The 14,364-nt window shown below is 39.1% G+C and overlaps 1 protein-coding gene across 1 annotated transcript in view; it reads left to right on the forward strand.

Annotated features, from left to right (window-relative positions):
• The first annotated feature begins 8 nt into the window (after positions 1–8).
• The window catches only part of ttc17 (tetratricopeptide repeat domain 17), a 30,851-nt gene continuing 16,495 nt past the window's right edge, over positions 9–14,364 (forward strand). Inside the window, exons 1-7 of the mRNA XM_085275705.1 lie at positions 9–215; positions 771–860; positions 1,011–1,180; positions 1,300–1,411; positions 13,189–13,320; positions 13,716–13,825; positions 13,921–14,068. Of these exons, the coding sequence (XP_085131831.1) occupies positions 45–215; positions 771–860; positions 1,011–1,180; positions 1,300–1,411; positions 13,189–13,320; positions 13,716–13,825; positions 13,921–14,068 (933 nt within the window). The 5' untranslated portion in view covers positions 9–44. The remainder of the gene's footprint in view (positions 216–770; positions 861–1,010; positions 1,181–1,299; positions 1,412–13,188; positions 13,321–13,715; positions 13,826–13,920; positions 14,069–14,364) is intronic.

Raw genomic sequence — 14,364 nt, forward strand, 5'->3', positions numbered from 1 at the left:
TTGCCGCAGGAAAAAAATAGAAAAAGAAAAAGGGAGATAGAAAAATGGCGGACCTCAGGAAAATCTGCCCGGAGTCTTTGCCCTGCCGTGTCAACTATTCGCGGAAAACGTCGCTACATGGAAAGCTTTTCATCCTCCTGTGTATACTTGCAGTGGACTCCGGAGGGGCTACGACCCACTGGGTTGTCACAGAGGACGGAAAAATTCAGCAGCAAGTATGACAGCTCATTGACCTGCTAACGCTTACGTTTGGCTGCTAGCTTATGAAGCTAACTATTTTTCATAGCACCGACTGTAACGTAACTGTAGTACTTATAATAATTTAACTCGGTGCGACTCATTTGTCAGCTTGAGCAACTGTGGATTTAGAAAGAAAGTTCCGTGGATATTAAAATCCCGCTTGTTTGACCAAGTGGTTTAGCTTTATCAGACTAGTTCCTTTATCTTTTGGTTAACCGGGTCAAGATAAACACTTATATTTTTATGACAGTGTGTATGCCTCCATTGGAAGGCGCTTGCAGATATGCCAGAACGTCAGTGGTGTTTGGTGCCGACTATAGACAGGGACATTACGTATTTATGTGTATTAGGAGCGTCTGACAAGACGAGTGTGCGTGTGTGAAATTAACAATCGGGCGCACTAGTTAAATCAATGACTCCACACTATCTGAATGTTGTCATATCAGAGATTAATCAACTGCCCAAGTCTTTTTCGGCCTAAGTAAGCGAAGCTAAGCACGTCGGTCACGATCGCGCTGTTTGCTTTTCAGGTGGACTCCCCTTTAAATCTGAAACACCCGCACGATGTTGTAATCTTCATGAGGCAAGAAACCCGCGTTAACTACCTCAAGAAGCTGGAGGTGGGTTTACCCATTTATTCTTTCATTCATGCTGGTCATTCGCCGTAGTTTGTGTCACTACATTATTAAATTAAATTCAGTCGTTTAATTTAAGATCCAATTCCAGTTTGTCATGCCTCACTGCTGCCTTCTTTTCTGATTGTTGAGCAGAAGCAGCTAGTGGCACAGAAGATTCATATTGAGGAGAATGAGGACCGAGATACGGGTTTGGAGCAGAGGCATTACAAGGAGGATGCAGACTGTGTAATGGCTAAGGTACCCCTGGGAGACCTGGATCTGTATGATGGCACTTATGTCTCATTGGAAAGCAAAGACATCAGGTCTGTGCCATTATTTTGCTTTTAAATATGCATTTATGGTTTCTGCTCCTAAATAACTTCACGGCCTCTGTGTGATTATGATGAAATTGTCATCTTTTCTTCTCCTCTTTTCTTTCTAGCCCTGAAGACTACATTGATTCCAGGTCTGCTCTACCCCCAGATCTAGAGAAGCCAGACTGTGGAAAAGTGTTTGAACTACCTTATAGTATCCATGCTTTCCAGCACCTCAGGGTGAGTAGACACCAGGCTCATCATCTGTTGTGAGGATATAGGGCCGCTTGATGACAAGTATTATCTGCATGGCTTTTTTATTTCCCAACAAATATTTTGAAATGTTATCCTGAACCTAACCTCTGGAACTGAATTGCAGAGTTGCATGGAATTACATGGCAGTTCTTGTTTAATTAGGCTTTAAGCCAATTTTACACTTAATTACTAGAAATGGACCAACTGACCAGCCAGGGACTGGAATCTGCTGTTTTCCGACATGCTCATCCCAGATCAGCCAGTCTGTCTCATGTGGGTCTGATTATGAGCCGGTCTGTTACACAGATGGGTAACGTGAGCAGGTAGTCATGCCCACACTTGCAGCCTTGTGCTAACATGTCTTTAACTAGAATTTATTTACTGTGAGTGAAGACGCAGAGTTTGCTAAAATAAACAACAGACCTTATTAGACACTTAAAACACCCTCGCCCAGCTGTACTTAAACATTTTAAAGAAGCTAACAAAGGCAAAGAGGCTAAAGTTAAAGCCATCGAGAGCTCAGAGCCAGCCAGCCACAAGGCAGCAGCCTCAGTATGAGCAAAAGATCATAGGAGCTATGAGGGAAACTATGCTGATGAGTAAAAAGGTTCAAGGTCCTGGTGATTTTCTAAGCACAGTAGAAAACAATGTAACTAAATGGCATTAGATTTGTTATATATATTTATTGCAGCTGCTTTTGTTTGAGTAGGTCAAGCTTGCCAGGTATAAGTGGATGTATAGCAGCTCGTTTAAGTTCATCATTTATGCCTCTTTACAATAACTGAGCAACTTTCATTCGTGTCATTGAGAGAAGATCCTGTAACTTGGTTTGGGGGAAATTGTAAAGTTTAATCATGTCTTTTATGATAATAACATTTTTCTGAAGAATAATTGATTTTTGCTCGTATATGCTGCCACTTTTAGTTCTTAGAAAGAAAATCAAAATCAGCAACAATCGTTTTCGGCAGGCCACGCTTAGAATAAAATTGGTATTGGCCAAGAAAATTGCATCAAGTGCATTTCTGTTAATTACCACTGTGCCATCTAATACAGTTCAGTATAACATAACATACCTACAGTTTTGGATTTTGTTAATATGAAAACGGTGATTATTTATTTTTATGTTATAGGAGGTGCTGATGCCACTGTTGTTTGTTTGTTTTAAACCAACCCCTTGTTGCAGTTTATCTACAAACTTACTTGTATGATGTTTGAATTTAAATTTCTCCTTGAATCCAATGTCAAGAAATTTATCATTAATTAGGTACACACCGATCCACGTTTTTCTAGTTCCAATACTATTCCCATACATTGGAAAAGAGGATTTGTACTGATACCAGTGTTAAATTAATAAGCTGTATTCCACACTGCAAAGAGTAGACTAGGAGTCCTTTTTTATGCGTAAGGAGACGGTAGTAAATGAATAAGAAACAACAGGACCAATTTAAATGACATGGAAAACATGTATTTATATTCAATCTGTCTATTTTCTTAACTACTTTTCCAATTCATTGTCGTGGAGTGGATGTAGGTTATCCCATTTGTGAGAGAGCAAAAGACAGGGTACAGCTTGGCCAGTCCATCACAGGGAGACTGATAATCATTCACATCACGTTAATCACCACTGTCCTGTACCCGAATATGAAAACTTCACACAGAAAGGCCTCATCCGGCTGGCGGATTCGGGCCCTCTTGCTGTAATGTGAAGGTCATAACCACTGCACTGTGTCAAGCTTGTATTTATGTTATTCACTTTATTTGTTTTTACAAGTCTCATTTTAGGTAATTGTGAGAGTCTTTACTGCAGACTGCTGTCAAATGGGGTCACAATAGTAGGGCTGGGCGATATGGCCTAAAATCCATATCACGGTATAATTTGAAGCATGTGCAGTAACGATATATATCGCGATAAATTCTTTTCTTCTGTATCATGTATTTTACACACTATAAGGCACACATAAAATCCTTTAATTTTCTCAAAAATCGACAGTGTGCCTTATGTATAGGGATGGGTACCGGTGTCGTTCTGACATAAACGGTAGTAACCAGACCGAAAAGCAGCGCACATTTCGGTGCTTTATTTCGGTGCTTTTTTTTCCTGAGCTGTGATACACTTTTAGCCAATTGTTTTACGTTTCCGAGGATAGTAGGTGGGGCCAGGTACGTACGTTCTGTTAGCGCAGAGCTACAGATTAAAAATGTCCAAGGCGAAGCGGTTAAAAGTCTGGCTGTACTTCACAGCAAAATATGCAAACTCAGAAGCAACAAGTGCTTTAAGCTGATACTGTGATACTGTCAAAGGAGGTAACACCTCGAATCTCATGAAACACCTGGCGACGCATAGCGTTTTTTTAAAAGCCGAGAAATGCGCCGTATTTGATGGCAGCAGCAGCCGTTCTTCTCTGCGTGAGTAGCTTAATGTTGTTCGTGTGTAATTTACGTTGAGTAGGCTAACCACGTTATTACATTAATGCATGTAAGGTGAACTAGCAAACATCATCATAGCTACATGCGGCTGTCTTCTTGTTTGATGGCAGATACTCTCTTCACCCTGGCCAAAAAGGCTAAAATGACCAAAGAAGAAGTGGAAAACAGTTAAACATGAGAGGTTTTTGGACAAAGTTTGTGTTTTTTCCATTGATTAAGCACTGCTTCCAGCCATGAGTGATACCATATATGCCCCATAGCTGCAGAAAAGGCTAACATTGTTATCTTTTTACAAAAAAAAACAGCTGAACATGAGAGGTTTTTGGACAAAGTTTGTGTTCTCCATTCTTTAAGCACCGGTTTGAGCACCGTTTGAGCACTGGCACCGTTTCAAAAGTACCGATTTGGCACCGGTATCGGATAAAACCTAAACGATACCCATCCCTACTTATGTATGAATTCTGGTTGTGCTTACTCACCTCGAATCAATTTTATGTGGTACACGGCGCGCAGAAATCTGTTCAAAAATGTTTTAGTACGACTTTGGTAGACTATGAAGGCGCACTGCTTGATGGATTGCCGGAGCATTACAGCTGCCATAGTCAGGAGCCCTGCGGAGTAATCTGGGTCCAAAACTCCCTCTTCTTCAGGTCCCAAAGTCAAACAAACACTGCGGCATCACTGAGCGTTAAAAACTGTCTAAATTATTTTATCTTTAATAAAATGATCAGTGTTGATATAGCATGTTCTGACTGAGAGACTTCTCAAAAAATTAAAACGTACAGCTCTGCTATCACTTCCAACATAAATGAAGACAGAAAACTAAACAGCAGTGACGTTTTGTAGGGTTACTGAAGTCGGACTAGCTGGTATATAATGATGTGCTACGTGATTGCTAGCAAAAGTTAGCATAACATTAGCACAGTGAAGCTAAAGGACGAACGCTAACTTTTTTCCACTCGATAAAAGTTAACGTGAGGGTTTCTGGTGGTTAGAGACAAATGCAATTGCATGGCAGGATGCTGTAAACGGACCAAACTTCACTCAGGAGAACAACTGACATAATCCATCCATAATATGAGGTTAGTCATTAATATACTGCAACAACGTGGGAAGAGCAGCTGCGAGAGAATTCAGCATTAATGAATCAATGGTACGGAAGTGGAGGTAGTGCAGTTTTGGGCTTTCCCCATGTCACTACCCGATCTGTACCGGAAACCCGATCGGTACCACGCATATGCGAAAGGTGTCTACTTCCGGCCGTTACGGGTCAGAGTATCTGTTAAGATGTTAACAATAATAATTATCTCTTAAAATGGTTGCAATAATGAAACATTTCAATATAATGTAGACAAAAATGAAAAATAAAAAGATAGTTACGGATCAGTACTCCCCGATCCTTACTGCACATGTGCAAAGTCTACCCGATCTGTACTGCGCATGTGCAGATTTTTCTTTTTCTTCTTCTTCTGTTTCATTTAATGGCAGTTTACTCCCCAGTGTACGAGGATACCGCCACCTGCTGACTAAGTGAATGAACTGTATTGTAAACTGAAGTAGCGCCATTACAAATGCATGTTTAATTTGATTTAGTGATAGTCAAGTGTGTTTATGCTTCTCTGTGCGGAGAGGATTGTTGGAATAGTCATGATGATGTCAATTGTCAGTAAACACTTAATCTGGCTGATGAATCTTCACGTGACACATTCTGCGCCATTCTTCTTATTTTACGGCGCTGTTGTTAAAATGGGGGACGCTCTCTGTTGAGGAGAAAAGCATGAATTTGTTTGTAAACGGATTATCCATTGTTTAAATGTCTCGGGCAGTTGAAAAGGAGGCAGAGCTGTTGAGAAATGCTAGGAGCTAACTGGGCGCTAACCGTGTCACTCAAACACATTAACTGGGGGGCTGAGCAAGATGGCGACGTGAAGAGGAGTATTTTTTTCGAGCTCTCAGCACTAGAATGTTATAAAGCAGTTTTATAGCACCTATTTGACGTCTTTCTAGCTTCCAAGACTTTTTTGAAGATCAGCGCAATAAAACCTGCTAAATCTGAATCCAAATTTAATAACAACAACATGTCGAAATCTGTTCAGAAAAGGCTGAGTAACTCGGGCAAACCACATGCAACTAGCATGCTAGCTAGCGACCATAGCTACATGAAAGAAATGGATTGTCAGCAGATGGTTGAAGAAGAATTTCCACCACTACCAGTTACGCCTTCCAAGCCTCCAGTGGCTAAAAAAAACCAACATTGTCTACCAGTCACTCTGATGGCGACTCCCTGAAAGCTGATGCAGTCAACACTTTGATCAATCTGATCAACACCAGAAGTGACGCCATTGAAGAAATGGTAGGAACAGTTCGTACGGAATGAAAGGACACAAGTGATAAGATTATGGTCATTGAGAAAAACGAGTGGCTTACACAGAAATGTGACGAATGCATCTCTGAAATTGAACGCTACAACCGCCGTTGGAACCTGAGACTGTATTGGGTACCGGAGTTGGAGAAAGAAGATGTGTGCGCAAAAGTGATTGAGATATGCCAAACGGTTCTGCCAGCAGAAAAGGAAAAGCTTCCAGAGGTCTTAGACATCGCTCATCGAGTGGGGAAACCAAAACAAAATGACCCAAGACCCAGAGGGATCATCATCCAGTTCATCTCAAGGAGAATTCGTGATGCTGTGTGGAAAGCTGCCAAGAACAATACTTTCCTTCAATATAATCATCTGCGGTTCACTGAAGACCTGACGAGAGAGGACAAAGAAAACAGACTGAAGCTGTGGCCCATTATAAAGAAAGCATGTGAAGAAGGGAAATCTGCTTACTTTGTTGGAGGTCGAGGCTTTGTAAATGGTGCTGAAATTCACACAAACTCTTCAATATTCCCTGACCCTCATTTCTTCTGCAGGTCATTACATATGTCAAGTCATAAAATATAATGATTTAGTTTTAATTGTAACTAACATATATGGGTTTAACACGAAGCTAGAAAATGATCATTTATTTTTGACGATTGGAAAAAAAAAAATCTAGCTGGTTAAATAAATTTCCAAATGCAAAATTATTACTAGGTGGAGACTTTAACTGTATTATGGATGCTGAATTAGATAAATTTCTTCCAGGACATTCGAACAGAATTAATACTACATTGAAAGCTGTTATGGTACACCTAAAACACACAGACATTTGGAGATTCAAATATTCTCAGTCCAAAATGTTTACTTGGTGCAACAATTCTAACTCGAGACATTCAAGGATAGACTGTTGGTTAGTTTCAGAGAATTTTGACATCAATAGCATAGATGTAGGTGCATGGCCTTCTCCAGAAACAGATCATAAAGCCATATATAATAAAATAAATTTAACTTCCCTAATGCCCTTCCCTCTGTTTAACTTCCCTTCTAATTCTTCTGTTATTAAATTTACATATTGGAAACTCAACAGCTCATTATTACAGAAAGACAATGTGAAAAAGGATCTTAAAGATCTGATCTCAAACTTTTGGTCTATAGCTCAAGAAAATTTAGGGAATTATTAAAATTTGTAATTGGCAAATATTTAAGGAAGGTTGGCAGCCTTAATGTGAAATCCAAAAGGTTAGAGGAAGAAAATATAATCTCTCAAATTACAGTTATCTAATAAACAAATTGACACTTTAACTGAAGAGGATAAATTGAACCTTGCTAAATTACAAGATAAATTAGATTGTTTATACTCAGCCAAAGCAAAAGGAGCCTTTATCAGATCAAGATCTAAATGGCTTGAAGAAGGTGAGCGTAATTTCCATTATTTCTTCAGTTTAGAAAAGAAACACTCAAGCATAAATAATATTAGCAAATTAATGATAAATGGGATTATAACAGAGGATTACAGATTAATCTCTAAACATTGTAGTCATTTCTATAATGAACTTTATAGCTCTACATTTTCTCAGGAAGCTGTAGATCACCTCTTAGAATCGCTGAATGTTAAATCTATCAGCCAAGAAGATTCTATATTATGTGATCAACCCATTTCATTAGAAGAAGTCAAAAATGCAATTGGGCTATTAAAAAATAATAAATCTCCAGGTACGGATGGTCTTACTGCAGAATTATATAAAACTTTTTCTGAAGAGTTGTCTCCCTTTCTTCTTGAGGTATTTGCAGAAAGCATAGGAAACCAACAACTTCCCACTATGATGAATCAAGGTTTGACCACGTTGATTCCGAAGCCTAATAAGGACCTATTAATGATTGATAATTGGAGACCAATTAGCTTACTAAATAATGATTATAAAGTATTTGCTCTAATTGTAGCTAACAGACTTAAGATGGTTCTTGACTCTGTTATTGATGAAACACAATCTGGCTTTATGCCCAAAAGACATATAACTAACAATATTAGATTGGTTTCAGATATTCTTGATTATTCTGACCTCATAAATTGCAATGGTTTCATATTATTTTTAGACTTCCACAAGGCCTTCGATACGGTGGCGCATGAATTTTTATTTCAAGCTCTAGATAAGTATGGTTTTGGTACTTCTCTACAGCGATTAAAACATTATACCATAACAGTAACAGCAGTATTAAATTAACAAACAGCACTTCACCCAGATTTAACATACAAAGAGGGATAAGACAAGGCTGTCCCATTTCTCCATACCTGTTTTTATTAATTGCCCAACTATTGTCTAACCATATAAAATCAAGCAATGTAAAAGGTATATTGCTAATTGGCAAAGATTTACTCATAACACAGTTAGCGGATGACACTACATTATTCCTAAAAGATGAATATCAAATCTCTCTTGCTATTGAAACAATCTCCATATTTTCCAAAGCTTCTGGATTGTACTTGAATATTCCTAAATGTGAACTTATGGCGATAAAAGAATGTTCGAAAACAGCTTTGTGTAACATTCCAATAAAACAATAAGTTCGTTATTTAGGTATCATAATAACCAAAAACCAGGAAAATAGAATCACTCTAAATTTCTATCCTATTCTAGAGAAACTCAAACACAGATTTAATCAGTGGCTCTTAAGAGATTTGTCGTTAAAAGGCAGAGTATTAATAACTAAAGCAGAAGGTATCTCTCGTCTTACATACGCTGCATTGGCATTGCACCTTGATAATAAACTCATAAAAGAGGTTGATAAGTTACTTTTCAACTTTATCTGGAAAAATAGGACACACTACATTTAAAAAAACAGTTCTTATGAACTCATATGTCAATGGAGGACTTAATGTGTTAGGTTTTAACACTTTAAATAACACATTCAAAATAAATTGATTAAAGAATCTAATTACTAATCCTACTTCCATTTGGAATACTATACCTGTGTTCATGTTTTCTAAGTTAGGTGGCACTGAATTTTTCCTTACCTGTAATTTTGATATTGATAAAATACCTATAAAAATCTCTGCTTTTCATTGTCAAGCTTTTTAGCATGGACACTTATTTACTAGCATAACTTTAGTCCACACAGTTATTATCTGGAATAACAAGGATGTTTTATTTAAAAGAAAATCTCGCTTCTTAGATAGTTGGTTTAGGAATAACATTGTTTTAGTCAACCAATTATTTGATTCAAATGGTATGCTTTTCTCCTGTGAAGAATTTTGTTTACATTTCAATTTAGCTATAAATCGTCATGATTATACAAAAGTATTTGGCTCAATACCATCAGGGGTTTGTATGCTGTTTAAGAATCAACCTAATATCACTTCATTCCACAGGCTGTTGGCATCTCCTATACAAACTTTTGTTGGCAAGATTTGCTTTTCTAAGCAATTTTAAGAACAACAATAAATCTGTCAGATCTTTATTTCACAGTAGCATAACCACGGTTATTTAAAGGATTTGTACTGTTTTGGAAATGTGTTTTATTTGGTCTACACAAAAAACAAAGACAATTCAACTTTGATAACAGATATATGATTAACTTGTTAATTTTAATGGCTAAATTTCATATTCACAAGTCCAAATGTTTAGGAAGACATCCCTCTTTTTATGTATTCTCCTTTGAACTTGTACAGTATCTTAATTCAATTAAGAACTCCACTAACCCAAAAGCTATAAAAACTATTGGTGTTTGTGAAAAAAAAATCAAGATCTTTCAATCACTTTATTCTTTGGCTTGATCAGGTACTTTCCCCCTTGCATATTTATATTGTAGGTTCTGAAAATTGTTCTTTTGTTTGTCTATGGTATGCAATTTTTTTTGTAAGTACAACACCATTAATATGGTACTGTTTAATTCTATTTTGTATTGCACTGAGGTTTAAACAAAGGTTTGAATGAAAAAAAAAATACATTAACTATCGCAATGTTGGCAAATAGGGGAAGTGACGTAAGATTTGCGCATGCGTGGTACCGATCGGGTTTCTGGTACGGATCGGGTAGTGACACCCCATATTCCAAAAGTGCTTCGTCTCTTTGCTATTACTGTCACCCGGCATCATTTGCAGATGATATTGTTTGCAGCCGCTGCAATGCTTTCGACCAAAACCGGCGCCGCTTGATGACACCATCAACATGCGGTATCGCGGTAGAGCGGTATAGTCAAAATCTCTACCGTTGGCCAAATTTATATAGTTTGTACCGTATACCGTTTATACCGCCCACCCCTACGCAATATTTTCTACTTCATCTGCTCTGATGTTTGGTGTACGTAGGACTGGGCGATATGACCCAAAATTCATATCTCAATATTCTTTAGCTGGATGGCGATATACGATATATATCTCGATATTCTTTTTTAAAGCCATAAAGTAAGAACAAAAAGAGAGTTCTTAGTCAAAGCTTGTCCCAAATCTCACATGGGCACTTTTATTAACATACTGTGTAGAAAAAATTGCTGGACATTATGGGCAATGCTGGGCATCCTCTGCACATGGCCATAAACAACCAGAGGAGTCTGTTCAGTGACAGGTTGCTTCTCCCAAAGACGACAACGAACAGACTTAAAAACTCCCATCAAACTGTTTAACTCCTCTGTGGAGGGGAAACAGGAGGACATTTATCCCTTTCGTATATTTTATTTATATATTTCTCTGTACTGGAAACCGGATTTCCCAGAGGAACCCACCCAAGGGATTAATAAAGTTTTATCTAATCTTATGTACAAGAAAAAATTACTCAGAAATAAATTATCAGCATTTATTAAATAATAATGCTCCATAAATAAAATAAAACAATGTTGTTTTTGTGCATAACAAAAAGCTCACAATTGTGCAGTCAAAATGTAAACTAAAAGATGCTGAGCAGAATAACAAAGACAGATTTTACAGCTGCTCTGTTCCCAAGTTCTACTGACTGACAGCCTTGAGTTTGAAATCCTCTTTGTAACCGTGTCTCTTAACAGGTGCCATTTGTGGTCCTTATACACACACAGTACGGTAATATTACGTTGAAGCAGAGTACGTACTACTCTGCGAGGCTCCTCGATAGCCTTAGCAGTGCAGCTTTTGTAGCTTACCGAAGTCGTACCAAAACATTTTTTTGAAAGGTTTCTGAGCGCTGTGTACCACATAAAATCGGTTCGCGGTCAGTAAGCACAACCAGAATTCATACATAAGGCGCACTGTCAATTTTTGAGAAAATGAAAGGATTTTAGGCGTCAACGCGTTAGCCCAGTTAGCTCGTTAATGCCATCCCGCCCCACCCACAGGGCGATCCGCGGTAACTCGTTAACAGAGATTTATGTTAACGTTACTGCAGTTATGGCGTTAACATTACGCTGACAGCACTGAAATATCCATCCCATCCATCCATTCGCTTCCGTTTATCCTTTTCAGGGTCGCGGGGGGCGCTGGAGCCTATCCCAGCTGTCATAGGGCGAGAGGCAGGGTACACCCTGGACAGGTCGCCAGTCTGTCGCAGGGCCAACACACAGGGACAAACAACCATTCACACTCACATTCATTCGCACATTCACACCTAGTGACAATTTGGATTATCCAATTAACCTATCCCCACAAGCTGCATGTCTTTGGACGGTGGGAGGAAGCCGGAGTACCCAGAGAGAACCCACGCAAACACGGGGAGAACATGCAAACTCCACACAGAAAGACCCCGGCCTGGTGTTGGAATTGAACTCAGGACCTTCTTGCTGTGCGGCAACAGTGCTAACCACCGTGCCAGCACTGAAATAGTGATCTCCAAATGTTTTCTTTTTACCGACCAGCTCCTCTTTGATAGCTGCCGTGTCCATCCTGTCTTTGCCTGCAGGTGAAGCGATGGGGGAGGGGGAGTTTTGTTCAGTGAAGGAGAGGCCGGGTAACGTTGCGTAGAGACAAAAGTGGACGAAAGAGAGGCAAACTTGCGGCTCCACAAGTAAAATTATAGCGTAACATAGACTATATCGATATAAACGATATTGTCACATCTAGGGCTGCACGATTAATCGTTAGAAAATCGCAATCTCAATTCATACTTATGTGCGATCTCATTTCCAAATGACAACGATTTTTAAAAAAAAGAGAGAGAGAAAAGACGACGACGATTGTACCGCATTTTGATCCGGGACGTAATCTGCATGAAAACAAGCGCTCACTCTTCCTGCTCAACAAATGACGAGTGCGGAGCCTTATACCACGTGATACAGAAGCTGGCTGCTAAAATTGGCAGGGAAAAAACAACAGAGAGCACGTCAGGGATGAGGAGAAAGTGACAGGAGAAAATCCGTCCCGGTCAACCACCCAAACATCAATAACGGGAACCTTATACAGCGCTTCCCTATACACGTCGAACTCCCGCAGGCACAAAGAAATTACGGAGGCTATCACTTATCACCTGACCAAAGATATGGCTCCCATCAACACTGTGCAAAACGAGGGATTTAGGAAAATGATGAACACCCTAGACAAACGCTACACAGTGCCGTCCCGCAACTATTTTTCTATTGTTGCACTACCTGCTCTATACACGCAGCGTCGAGCAATGGTGGAGACGGAATTTCAAGCAGTACAACATTTTGCGGCAACGACAAAATGTAAGACATTTGTTGTTTTTATGTTTATTTATTGTTTTTATGTTCAGTCTCAACTGTTACGAAGTTGATGTGCAGTTAATAAGTGCAATAAATATTTATACTGGAAAAGAAAATCGTGAGAGAATCGTGATCTCAATTCTAAGCAAAAAAATCGTGATTCTCATTTTATGCAAAATCGTGCAGCCCTAGTCACATCTCATATCTCGTATAAAAATATATCAATATTTTAAAAAAAATCGATATATCGCCCAGTCCTAGGTGTACAGGACCAAGGAGACTTCAGCCTTTTTGCTTGTTTGATCACCTGCTAAAATATGATCTAATTGTCTTCCCCTTCTCTCTCCTCTAGGGTGTACAGGAGAGGGCAAACCTGACCTCCCCACTTCTTTCTAAGGAGGATCCTATTTTTAGTTCATTGTCTCCTAAGCTGGGTCGGAGTGCTGATGAGGTGGGTCATCGCATCCATGAAGGCTTACTGAGGGTAAGGGTCTCTGTGAAACATTTACTCAGTATACTTAAAAACAAAAAAAGTGACTGTTTTTGTTTTTTTCCTTTGGAGTTGGTGTAGGAGTATGATATAAGTACTGGCAAATGGTCCAAATATAATTTTTGCATGTCTGCTTATCTAAATTTGTTCTGTTCAGATGATTGGTTTATGACACCCAAATATTGAAGCAATAGTCATTCTGAGTGCAAGGTCAGACACGTTCTGAAGCACAGATTATCAGTGAGTCTTAAGGTTACTGAGCTCTACTGTCCAACGCAACAATATGAAGGAGGAGGAAAAGCTAAAATTCTGTAGAACCTTAAAAGTTGGCAGTTTGCGTATTTCATAAGGCATAAAAAGACACATAACTTTAGGATTGTGTGTTTCAGAATTCGTCGTCCTGGGTGCTGTACAACATGGCGTCATTTTATTGGCGTATGAAGAATGAGCCTCAGAAGGCCGTGGACTGTGTTGTGCGCGCTCTGCATTTCTCCCCAAGGTACTGTGAGGCTCGTCAGACGAGTTTTGCGGTAATATTTAGTTTATTGCGTGCGAGTGGTTACAGGTGTATCTGTGTGTTTGTTGTTCCTGTAGGCAGCACAAGGATATAGCCCTGGTTAACATGGCCAACATCCTACATCGTGCCCATTTTTCAGCAGATGCTGCTATCCTCGCCCACGCTGCCCTCGACCTTACCTCAGACCTCTTCACCAGTCACTACACTTTAGGCAACATTTATGCTGTAAGTTAAAGGGAAACCTTCAAGCCACAGTGAATGTTTTATCACAGCATTTCCTGAATTTCACTGTAGTTAGGTTTCAGAGAGAATCAAAATCCAGCTATCAAAATCCTGTTTTCTTAGTATTCTTAGTATTTTAGAAAATTTCTGACTATCAGTGGATTTACAAGCAAGGCCTGTAAAACAGTTTTCATATTTACGGGGAGTACCAGTATTTTACAAAATGTATTTTTATATAACACTTCTCTTTGTGTCCACCAGGCTTTCTATCAGTGTACTAGTCTGTACATATTTTTAGT

Source organism: Mchenga conophoros, linkage group LG1 (genome assembly GCF_057382185.1).
Source record: "Mchenga conophoros isolate Kocher_MC1m ecotype Shallow Benthic linkage group LG1, M_conophoros_male_GT1.1, whole genome shotgun sequence".
In the NCBI taxonomy this organism is placed as follows: domain Eukaryota; kingdom Metazoa; phylum Chordata; class Actinopteri; order Cichliformes; family Cichlidae; genus Mchenga; species Mchenga conophoros.